Source organism: Heptranchias perlo, chromosome 41 (genome assembly GCF_035084215.1).
Source record: "Heptranchias perlo isolate sHepPer1 chromosome 41, sHepPer1.hap1, whole genome shotgun sequence".
Classification (NCBI taxonomy): Eukaryota; Metazoa; Chordata; class Chondrichthyes; order Hexanchiformes; family Hexanchidae; genus Heptranchias; species Heptranchias perlo.
In genome coordinates, this window is record NC_090365.1 from 15,236,087 (window position 1) to 15,247,897 (window position 11,811).

General features: G+C 52.6%; 1 protein-coding gene across 1 annotated transcript in view; it reads right to left on the reverse strand.

Annotated features, from left to right (window-relative positions):
- The window catches only part of LOC137306086 (inositol-trisphosphate 3-kinase C-like), a 63,598-nt gene extending 55,511 nt beyond the window's left edge, over positions 1-8,087 (reverse strand). Inside the window, exon 1 of the mRNA XM_067975152.1 lies at positions 7,524-8,087. Coding sequence (XP_067831253.1) covers positions 7,524-7,961 — 438 coding nt within the window. The 5' untranslated portion in view covers positions 7,962-8,087. The remainder of the gene's footprint in view (positions 1-7,523) is intronic.
- Between the last annotated feature and the right edge of the window lie 3,724 nt (positions 8,088-11,811).

Genomic DNA, 11,811 nt, shown 5'->3' on the forward strand with positions numbered 1-11,811 from the left:
CAATACAGGGACAGCACTGGTGGGCACAGGTCTGTCACTGCAATACAGGGACAGCACTGGTGGGCACAGGTCTGTCACTGCAATACAGGGACAGCACTGGTGGGCACAGGTCTGTCACTGCAATACAGGGACAGCACTGGTGGGCACAGGTCTGTCACTGCAATACAGGGACAGCACTGGTGGGCACAGGTCTGTCACTGCAATACAGGGACAGCACTGGTGGGCACAGGTCTGTCACTGCAATACAGGGACAGCACTGGTGGGCACAGGTCTGTCACTGCAATACAGGGACAGCACTGGTGGGCACAGGTCTGTCACTGCAATACAGGGACAGCACTGGTGGGCACAGGTCTGTCACTGCAATACAGGGACAGCACTGGTGGGCACAGGTCTGTCACTGCAATACAGGGACAGCACTGGTGGGCACAGGTCTGTCACTGCAATACAGGGACAGCACTGGTGGGCACAGGTCTGTCACTGCAATACAGGGACAGCACTGGTGGGCACAGGTCTGTCACTGCAATACAGGGACAGCACTGGTGGGCACAGGTCTGTCACTGCAATACAGGGACAGCACTGGTGGGCACAGGTCTGTCACTGCAATACAGGGACAGCACTGGTGGGCACAGGTCTGTCACTGCAATACAGGGACAGCACTGGTGGGCACAGGTCTGTCACTGCAATACAGGGACAGCACTGGTGGGCACAGGTCTGTCACTGCAATACAGGGACAGCACTGGTGGGCACAGGTCTGTCACTGCAATACAGGGACAGCACTGGTGGGCACAGGTCTGTCACTGCAATACAGGGACAGCACTGGTGGGCACAGGTCTGTCACTGCAATACAGGGACAGCACTGGTGGGCACAGGTCTGTCACTGCAATACAGGGACAGCACTGGTGGGCACAGGTCTGTCACTGCAATACAGGGACAGCACTGGTGGGCACAGGTCTGTCACTGCAGAACACTGGGGCACAGTACTGGGGGGGTACAGATCTGTCACTGTCGAACACTGGGGCACAGTACTGGGGGGGGGGGGGGGGGGGGGTACAGGTCTGTCACTGGTGAACATTGGGGCACAGTACTGGATGGTAGAGGCTTCAGAGGAATTCTCCGAGTGTATTGGTCTCACATTAACATCGCTAAAGAAGGCACAGAGGAGCCTATAGGTACGATCAAAAAAATAAGAGAATGAGAAATTAAAGAGGTAATGAAAGGATAGCAAGGGGAAAGTAGAAGGACAGAAATCAAAAACTGTTAAAAACTGTAAAGTATTGTACAAATACATCAGTAAAAAAAGAGAATTGTTACCCCAATGAGACTCCAAGAGGAGGGCGAGTTAGCGGGGCATGATCAGAACTTGGCAGGGATACTTAACAATGACCTTCACTCAGTGTTTTCAGAGAAGGATAATTGGGAGGATGTAAATCCTGAAATGGATAAATCGAGTTCAGAAATAATAAATAAAAGAAAAGCAAGAGAGAAGTTGGTTAACTAAAGGAGGACCCGATGGAAATGGGGAAAGAAATAGCAGAGGCCCCAGACATTATATTTCAGAGTTGTACTGAGTGTGAATGTGAGCCCAGGGCTGGAGAGTGACCAGTGTAAAACCCACTGTCAAAAACAAGACACAGATAACCCAGGTAATCACAGGTCAGTTAGTTTAACATCTGTGGGAGGGAACATTTTGGAATCTTTAATTCAAATGAAACTAATATCTAAATGAACAGAAAATAATTCGAAGCAGTCAATACAGATTTCAGAAAGGAAGATTGTGCTTTGAGGAAGTGGCGGATATGGGGGTTGGGGAAATGCAGTGGATGCGGTGCACATGGACTTTCAGAAAGTCAGACAAGGTACCAGATAGGAGACTATTGGAGAAGATTAAGCGGCATGCAATTCGGGGGAGGATAGCAAATTGGATTAAATCCTGGTTAGAAGGGAGGAAACACGGGATTTGGATGCTGCTCGTGTGGAGGATAAACACCAACATGGACTGGTTGGGCCGAATGGCCTGGTTGTATTGTAATTTCTAATGTAACTCTTTGTGCCTGTGATGTTGACGAGCTAGAGGGGGCCTGTGCTAATGGTGTCGGCCTGTTCTTCTTTCTCTGGGACTGCCTGACCCGCTGTGTTTAGCCTGTTTTTGTTTCAGCAACAACACTGGTGATTTAGCTCGCTGTTTCCCGCTCGAAATAGCTGCTGAATTCACCGAAATAACAATCAGTGCATCCAAAACGAGGCCGGCTCTGTTAAGCAGTGAAGTCCCTTTACCTTTGTGAACACTCAAATATAGCCCATAGCAACACACAGTAACAATTCACCAGAAATAGTGCCAAATCACTTCATCTAAACATAGTTTATCATACTCCATTCTTCACATCTCTATTCTTGAAAAAAAATGTTCAAATCAGTCATGAGAGTTTTGAATAAAAGCAGGTGAAACTACAGTCAGCTCAACAGGTTATATATCTGGAATTCCTTTGCAAGACTCATCCTCAGGATATGATTTATTTATAGCAGTGCCTACAGGTTCTCGGTTTCAACACAACTCATACTTAATCACGTAAACCTAGTCACAACACACACCTCAGACTTGGCTAACACAGATACACGCCCTGAGCTTTGATAACGCAACACACACATCTGCACGTGCTCAGCTAGTCACAGTCACTGAGCTGGGCATGATGTGTCCACACAGACAGGCTCCTCATAATCCCGGAGCTTGCTCAGAACGCACACACACAGGATAACGCAGCGTCTGCAGAATGTTATGCGTGGTTAGGACAGTGAAACCGTCCCCTCCAATCTCAACCCTGAGCTCCTAAGAAGTATTGCTACTCTGTAAAATGTACAAATACAACCATTTTGTTTGGCTTTTTTACATCAAAACTACAGCACAGAAACACGCCTTTTAGTCCATCTGGTCTTTGCCAATGTTCATGCTCCACACGAGCCTCCTCCCTCCCTACTTCATCAAACCTTATCAGGATCCCCTTCTATTCCTTTCTCCCCCATGTATTTATCTAGCTTCCCCTTAAATGCATCTATTGCCTCAAATAAATGCTATTTGCCTCAACTACAGGTGGTAGCATGTTCCACATTCTCACCACTCATTGGGTGAAGAAGTTTCTCCTGAATTCCCTATTGGATTGATTAGTGACTGTTTTATATTTATGACCTCTAGTTTTGGACGCCCCACAAATGGAAACAATTTCTCCACGTCGACCCTATCATTATCTTAAAGACCTCTATCAGTTCACCCCACAGCCTTCTCTTTTCTAGAGAAAAAGCCCCCAGCCTGTTCAGTATTTCCTGATAAGGATAACCTCTCAGTTCTGGTTTCATCCTTGTGAATCTTTTTTGCACCCTCTCCAGTGCCTCTACATCCTTTCTATAATATGGAGACCAGGACTATGCACTGTATTCCAAGTGTGGTCTATCCAAGGTTCTACACAAGTTTAACATAGCTTCTTTGCTTTTCAATCATTTCCAGAGGGATAGAAGTCTTTTTGCCTTTTTAATGGCCTTATTAATCTGCATCCCTAATTTTAGTGGTGTATCTATACCCCTAGATCCCTTTGTTCCTCTATACCATTTAGACTATTATCCAAGCCTCCTTATTCTTCCTACCAAAGTGCACCATCTCACACTTATCTATATTGAAATTCATTTGCCAATTACACACCCATTCTGCAAGTTTATTAACGCCCTCTTGCAATCTTCCTTTGTATTAACTACACCCCCCAATTTGGTGTCGTCTGCAAATTTTGAAATTGTACTTCTGATTCCCGAATCCAAATAGTTAAATGTAAATTGTGAACAACAGCGGTCCCAGCACCGATCCCTGTGGAACACCACTTCCTACCTTTTGCCAGTCTGAGTAACTATACTGAACCCCTACTCTCTTTTTCTGTTTTGGAGCCAGCTTGCTATCCATTCTGCTCCCTGTCCCCTGACTCCACATGCTCTGACCTTAGTCCCGAGTCTACAATGCGGTACCTCATTGAAGGCCTTTTGAAAATCCAAATATATAACATCTACTGCATTACCCTTGTCTACTCTTCCTGTTACTTCTTCAAAGAATTCAATAAGGTTAGTCAGGCATGACCTTCCCTTCCGAAATCCGTGCTGACTATTCTTTATTATATTTTCTAGTTGTTTTTCTGTTACATCTTTGAGTAAGGATTCCATTACCTTTCCTAGCACCGATGTTAAGCTAATTGGTCTATAGTTCCCTGGACTTGTTCTATCTCCCTTTTTAAATATAGGGATCACATTAACTGTCCACCAGTCCTCTGGTATTAGTCCCTTTTCTAAAAGATTTTTAAAATATTTGTAATATTGCCTCTGCTATCTCCTCCCTAACTTCTTTTAATATTCGGGGATGCAATCCATCCGGAACAGAGGTGTAATCCTTCCTCAGTTTGATTGGTTTATCAACTATCTCCCCACTGTCTATCTTAAATGTTTTAATATCTTTTTCGACCTCTTCTTCTAAAATTCCTGTCCATCTTGTTAGTTTCCCTGGTTAATACTGAGGCAAAGTAACTAATCAATATTTCTGCCATTTCGCTGTCGTTACCTGTGACTTTATCTCGTGTATCCCTTAATGGCCGTATCCCTATTCGGATTTTTCTTTTGTTATTTATTTGTCTGTTGGATACTTTACACTTTCTTTTTATATTCCTTGATAATTTAATTACACCATTCCTCTTTGCTTTCTTTGACTTCTTTCTATCCTCTCCGTATTACCATTTGTCAACCTTTATTTTGTCTACATAATTAGAGCCTGCCTTTTTCATTAGTTTCAATTTTACCCTCTATTAATCCATGGCATTTCATTATTGGCTAGTTTGTTCTTGCTTTTTAAGATGATTATATTTGTTGCTTAAATCATTATGATTTTTTCTTTTGAGGGTGTTGCAACAGCAGATAAACATCTGGCTCGTCATTATAAGCCAAGTAATTATGCAATGCCCGATGCTGGAGTTGACATTCCTGGCTGTTGCATGGATTAGATATTATTCATACACACCGAGACCCACAACCCAGTCAGAATAAACACACACGGCTTTCCCATCACAGTCAAGTGAACTTGTACTTCACATGCTCAGGAAAGAGCTTTACAGCCAATGAAGTGTAGTCACTGTTACAATATTGGAAACGTGGCAGTCAATTTGCACATAGCAAGATCCCACAAACAGCAATGTGATAATGACCAGATAACATGTTCTTCGTGATGTTGGTTGAGGGATAAATGTTGGCCAGGACACCGGGGAGAACTCCCCTGCTCATCTTTAATAGTGTTATAGGATCGTTTACATACACCTGAGCACATCTTGGTTTAATGTTTCCAACAGCGCAGCGCTCCCTCGGTACCGACCCCCCGACAGTGCAGCGCTCCCACGGCACCGACCCCCCGACAGTGCAGCGCTCCCTCGACACCGACCCCCTCGACAGTGCAGCGCTCCCACGGCACCGACCCCCCGACAGTGCAGCGCTCCCACGGTACTGACCCCCCCGACAGTGCAGCGCTCCCTTGGTACTGACCCCCCCGACAGTGCAGCGCTCCCTCGGCACCGACCCCCCGACAGTGCAGCGCTCCCTCGGCACCGACCCCCCGACAGTGCAGCGCTCCCTCGGCACCGACCCCCCCCCCCCGCAGCGCTCCCTCGGCACCGACCCCCCCCACAGTGCAGCGCTCCCTCGGCACTGACCCCCCCCCCACAGTGCAGCGCTCCCTCGGCACTGGGAGTGTCAGCGTAGATTTTGTGTTCAAGTGTTTGAACCAACGGCCTTCTGACTCAAAGGCGAGAGTGCAAAATGGATCGAGCTGACAGTTAAAGACGCTCAGTGCAACACGGACCTGGTTTCTAGTCGCAGTGTCTGCTTAGTGAGTCGACCTCAGGTGCAGCACTAGAACTGGCTTCAGTATTTCCGAATTAGGGAAGGGAAAGCTGAAAAATAAATCAGCTCCTACTCCTGAAGCAGTGAATCCTATTGGGAAGTCTACGCGAGTCAGGTGAGGGCCGGATTGGGTTTGGCTGTGATGCACCCCATGGTTAAATGTTCTGCTGACACACTGCCCGGGCTTACACTGTGAACAACAATCACTTGAGGGACCCTGGTATCAGTAGAACCGTATACCAGCAAGAGTGAGCACACAAGGGGTTAAAATAATAAGCACGCTAGCTTGTCTCAGTGCAGCCACACCCACTGCCATTAAAAGTGCTGCTCTCTGCAATATACACTGAAAGGGGAACAGAAATACTGAACATATCCCCCGAGTATTTGGTCTAAGCCGCAAGTGGACCTTTACCCACAGAACAAAAACATTAGAACAATGTTGCTGTCAGCGTACAATGTGAAGCAGGTTCAGCTGGACAGTACACAGGGCACATCAGCAGCAAAAACACATCAGCTGGAACCAGCCCCTTTGCCAGTAATTGAATATGGGGCAGCACGAGAGATCTTTCAACTCAACAAGTTCATTTACGATTTAAATAGCATTCAATAAACCAGAATTTATCTGCCACACAGAGTTAAAATGCACCGTTTCGGCTTCAATGCCCCCAGCCTTCACTGTCCAGTCACAGTCAGTGAGTCAGGACACGATAACCCAGTAAACAACAAGCAGAAAACTGCAGATGCTGTAAATCTGAAACTAAAATGAAAATGAGCCTCTACGCAGAGAGCAGATAAAAGCCATCATTCCAGTTCAGACAAAAAGCCCACACCTGAAACATTAACTGAAACAGAAATTAAACACAAACGACCCAGTCTGTGTCGGTGTGAACCCTCCACACGAGCTGGAATCCAGAACCTCCCTGCCTGAACCGTGTCCCTTTACCCCTCTTTCCTTCAACTCCTCTGCTCTTGCCACATCGCCCCCACCCCTTGACCCCCAGGTAAGAGTCCATCGCCCCCCCCTCCCCTTGACCCCCAGGTGAGGGTCCATCATCGCCCCCCCCTCCCCTTGACCCCCGGGTGAGGGTCCATCATCGCCCCCCCCTCCCCTTGACCCCCGGGTGAGGGTCCATCATCGCCCCCCTCCCCTTGACCCCCGGGTGAGGGTCCATCATCGCCCCCCTCCCCTTGACCCCCCGGGTGAGGGTCCATTCCCCCACCTCCCCTTGACCCCCAGGTGAGGGTCCATTCCCCCACCTCCCCTTGACCCCCAGGTGAGGGTCCATCATCGCCCCCCTCCCCTTGACCCCCAGGTGACGGTCCATCATCGCCCCCCTCCCCTTGACCCCCGGGTGAGGGTCCATTCCCCCACCTCCCCTTGACCCCCAGGTGAGGGTCCATTCCCCCACCTCCCCTTGACCCCGGGTGAGGGTCCATTCCCCCACCTCCCCTTGACCCCCAGGTGAGGGTCCATCATCGCCCCCCTCCCCTTGACCCCAGCGCCCAGTCTCCAGGTGAGAGACGGGCCAAGGCGTTCAACCAAGGGGGGCATCGCAGTCCCCACAGCCCGAGGCGGGGGCTCATCCCCCGGCCCCTCCCCCAGTAACACTCACCCCGATGCCCTCCTCCAGGCTCAGGTACTGCGGCTGCTGGCTCTCGGCGTCGCTGCAGGGGCTGAAGTCGTCCTCGGACTCCTCGAAGGAAGAGGAGGAGAGTCCGGCGGAGGAGGAGACGGAGGAGCCGGAGAGCTTGCGGAGCAGCAGCGAGGGGGCCGGGGAGCCGCCGCAGCCGCTGTCCGACGACGGAGACTCCTCGTCCGGCTGCTCCTCGGTCGCCCGCAGCAGCGAATCGTCCTGGGTGACAATCAGCTGGGGGATGAGCCTGCGGGGACAGGCGGGCTGGGCCCCGGCCGAAGCCTCGGGCTGGGCCAGACCCGGAGCCGGGCTCGGCTCCCTCAGCCGCAGGTTGCCCGTCATTTCCCTCAGGCCGAGCCCGGGCTCCGGCTCCCCGCCCGCTTTCCCCGGGCCGATCGCGCTCTCCGGGCTTTTCATCGAACTCCGACTCCCCGCATCACAAGGCCCGAGCGGCGCCGCTCCTCAGGCGGACAACCCGGCCCGTCCGCCGCCGCCGCCACTGCCGCCAGTTTCGAGATCGCTTCGGACTGAGGGGCGGGGCCCAACACGCGACCCGTACCGTGACCTCACGGCCGCTAGCCTTTAAATAAATGTCAATCATCCTGTGGCCCCGCCCCTTCCCCCGCTTTTCCATGACGTCGCAGAGGATGGAAGCTCCCGTCAATCAGCCCGTTAGCCCCGCCTCCTACTCCCGTCAATCAGCCCGTTAGCCCCGCCTCCTTCTCCCGTCAGTCAGCCCGTTAGCCCCGCCTCCTTCTCCCGTCAATCAGCCCGTTAGCCCCGCCTCCTACTCCCGTCAATCAGCCCATGCGCCCCGCCTCCTTCTCCCGTCAGTCAGCCTGTCAGCCCCGCCTCCTACTCCCGTCAATCAGCCCGTTAGCCCCGCCTCCTACTCCCTTCAATCAGCCCGTTAGCCCCGCCTCCTACTCCCGTCAATCAGCCCCAAGCTCCTCCTACAGCTCCGGCAGAAGGTCAAGGTCGTGGGTTCAAAATCCCACTCCCGAGACTTGAGCACAAAATTTAGGCTGACCCTGGAGTGCAGAACAGTGAGAGAGTGCTCAGGGTCAGAGAGAGTGTGCTCAGGGTCAGAGAGAGTGTGCTCAGGGTCAGTGAGAGTGCTCAGGGTCAGTGAGAGTGTGCTCAGGGTCAGTGAGAGTGCTCAGGGTCAGTGAGAGTGTGCTCAGGGTCAGTGAGAGTGCTCAGGGTCAGTGAGAGAGTGCTCAGGGTCAGTGAGAGTGCTCAGGGTCAGTGAGAGTGCTCAGGGTCAGTGAGAGTGCTCAGGGTCAGTGAGAGAGTGCTCAGGGTCAGTGAGAGTGCTCAGGGTCAGTGAGAGTGCTCAGGGTCAGTGAGAGAGTGCTCAGGGTCAGTGAGAGTGCTCAGGGTCAGTGAGAGTACGCTCAGGGTCAGTGAGAGTGCTCAGGGTCAGTGAGAGTGCTCAGGGTCAGTGAGAGAGTGCTCAGGGTCAGTGAGAGTGCTCAGGGTCAGTGATAGTGCGCTCAGGGTCAGTGAGAGTGCTCAGGGTCAGTGAGAGTGTGCTCAGGGTCAGTGAGAGTGTGCTCAGGGTCAGTGATAGTGCGCTCAGGGTCAGTGAGAGTGTGCTCAGGGTCAGTGAGAGTGCTCAGGGTCAGTGAGAGTGCGCTCAGGGTCAGTGAGAGTGTGCTCAGGGTCAGTGAGAGTGTGCTCAGGGTCAGTGAGAGTGTGCTCAGGGTCAGTGAGAGTGTGCTCAGGGTCAGTGAGAGTGTGCTCAGGGTCAGTGAGAGTGCTCAGGGTCAGTGAGAGAGTGCTCAGGGTCAGTGAGAGTGTGCTCAGGGTCAGTGAGAGAGTGCTCAGGGTCAGTGAGAGTGCTCAGGGTCAGTGAGAGTGTGCTCAGGGTCAGTGAGAGTGTGCTCAGGGTCAGTGAGAGTACGCTCAGGGTCAGTGAGAGTGTGCTCAGGGTCAGTGAGAGTGTGCTCAGGGTCAGTGAGAGTGTGCTCAGGGTCAGTGAGAGTGTGCTCAGGGTCAGTGAGAGTGCTCAGGGTCAGTGAGAGTGTGCTCAGGGTCAGTGAGAGTACGCTCAGGGTCAGTGAGAGTGTGCTCAGGGTCAGTGAGAGTGTGCTCAGGGTCAGTGAGAGTGTGCTCAGGGTCAGTGAGAGTGCTCAGGGTCAGTGAGAGTGTGCTCAGGGTCAGTGAGAGTACGCTCAGGGTCAGTGAGAGTGTGCTCAGGGTCAGTGAGAGTACGCTCAGGGTCAGTGAGAGTACGCTCAGGGTCAGTGAGAGTGCGCTCAGGGTCAGTGAGAGTGCGCTCAGGGTCAGTGAGAGTGCGCTCAGGGTCAGTGAGAGAGTGCTCAGGGTCAGTGAGAGTGTGCTCAGGGTCAGTGAGAGTGTGCTCAGGGTCAGTGAGAGTGTGCTCAGGGTCAGTGAGAGTGTGCTCAGGGTCAGTGAGAGAGTGCTCAGGGTCAGTGAGAGTGTGCTCAGGGTCAGTGAGAGTGTGCTCAGGGTCAGTGAGAGTGCTCAGGGTCAGTGAGAGTGTGCTCAGGGTCAGTGAGAGTGTGCTCAGGGTCAGTGAGAGTGTGCTCAGGGTCAGTGAGAGTGTGCTCAGGGTCAGTGAGAGTGTGCTCAGGGTCAGTGAGAGTGCTCAGGGTCAGTGAGAGTGTGCTCAGGGTCAGTGAGAGTGCGCTCAGGGTCAGTGAGAGTGCTCAGGGTCAGTGAGAGTGCTCAGGGTCAGTGAGAGTGCTCAGGGTCAGTGAGAGTGCTCAGGGTCAGTGAGAGTGTGCTCAGGGTCAGTGAGAGTGCGCTCAGGGTCAGTGAGAGTGCGCTCAGGGTCAGTGAGAGTGCTCAGGGTCAGTGAGAGTGCTCAGGGTCAGTGAGAGTGCTCAGGGTCAGTGAGAGTGTACTCAGGGTCAGTGAGAGTGTGCTCAGGGTCAGTGAGAGTGTGCTCAGGGTCAGTGAGAGTGCTCAGGGTCAGTGAGAGTGTGCTCAGGGTCAGTGAGAGTGCTCAGGGTCAGTGAGAGTGTGCACAGGGTCAGTGAGAGTGTGCTCAGGGTCAGTGAGAGTGCTCAGGGTCAGTGAGAGAGTGCTCAGGGTCAGTGAGAGTGTGCTCAGGGTCAGTGAGAGTGTGCTCAGGGTCAGTGAGAGTGCTCAGGGTCAGTGAGAGAGTGCTCAGGGTCAGTGAGAGTGCGCTCAGGGTCAGTGAGAGAGTGCTCAGGGTCAGTGAGAGTGCTCAGGGTCAGTGAGAGTGCTCAGGGTCAGTGAGAGTGTGCTCAGGGTCAGTGAGAGTGCTCAGGGTCAGTGAGAGTGCTCAGGGTCAGTGAGAGTGCTCAGGGTCAGTGAGAGTGTACTCAGGGTCAGTGAGAGTGCGCTCAGGGTCAGTGAGAGAGCTCAGGGTCAGTGAGAGTGTGCTCAGGGTCAGTGAGAGTGCTCAGGGTCAGTGAGAGAGTGCTCAGGGACAGTGAGAGAGTGCTCAGGGTCAGTGAGAGTGCTCAGGGTCAGTGAGAGAGTGCTCAGGTCAGTGAGAGTGCGCTCAGGGTCAGTGAGAGAGTGCTCAGGGTCAGTGAGAGTGCTCAGGGTCAGTGAGAGTGCTCAGGGTCAGTGAGAGTGTGCTCAGGGTCAGTGAGAGTGTGCTCAGGGTCAGTGAGAGTGCTCAGGGTCAGTGAGAGTGTGCTCAGGGTCAGTGAGAGTGCTCAGGGTCAGTGAGAGTGTGCACAGGGTCAGTGAGAGTGTGCTCAGGGTCAGTGAGAGTGTGCTCAGGGTCAGTGAGACTGCTCAGGGTCAGTGAGAGAGTGCTCAGGGTCAGTGAGAGTGTGCTCAGGGTCAGTGAGAGTGCTCAGGGTCAGTGAGAGTGCTCAGGGTCAGTGAGAGTGTGCTCAGGGTCAGTGAGAGTGTGCTCAGGGTCAGTGAGAGTGTGCTCAGGGTCAGTGAGAGTGTGCTCAGGGTCAGTGAGAGTGCTCAGGGTCAGTGAGAGTGCTCAGGGTCAGTGAGAGTGTGCTCAGGGTCAGTGAGAGTGTGCTCAGGGTCAGTGAGAGTGTGCTCAGGGTCAGTGAGAGTGCTCAGGGTCAGTGAGAGTGTGCTCAGGGTCAGTTAGAGTGTGCTCAGGGTCAGTGAGAGTGTGCTCAGGGTCAGTGAGAGTGTGCTCAGGGTCAGTGAGAGTGCTCAGGGTCAGTGAGAGTGTGCTCAGGGTCAGTGAGAGTGCTCAGGGTCAGTGAGAGTGTGCTCAGGGTCAGTGAGAGTGCTCAGGGTCAGTGAGAGTGCTCAGGGTCAGTGAGAGTGTGCTCAGGGTCAGTGAGAGTGT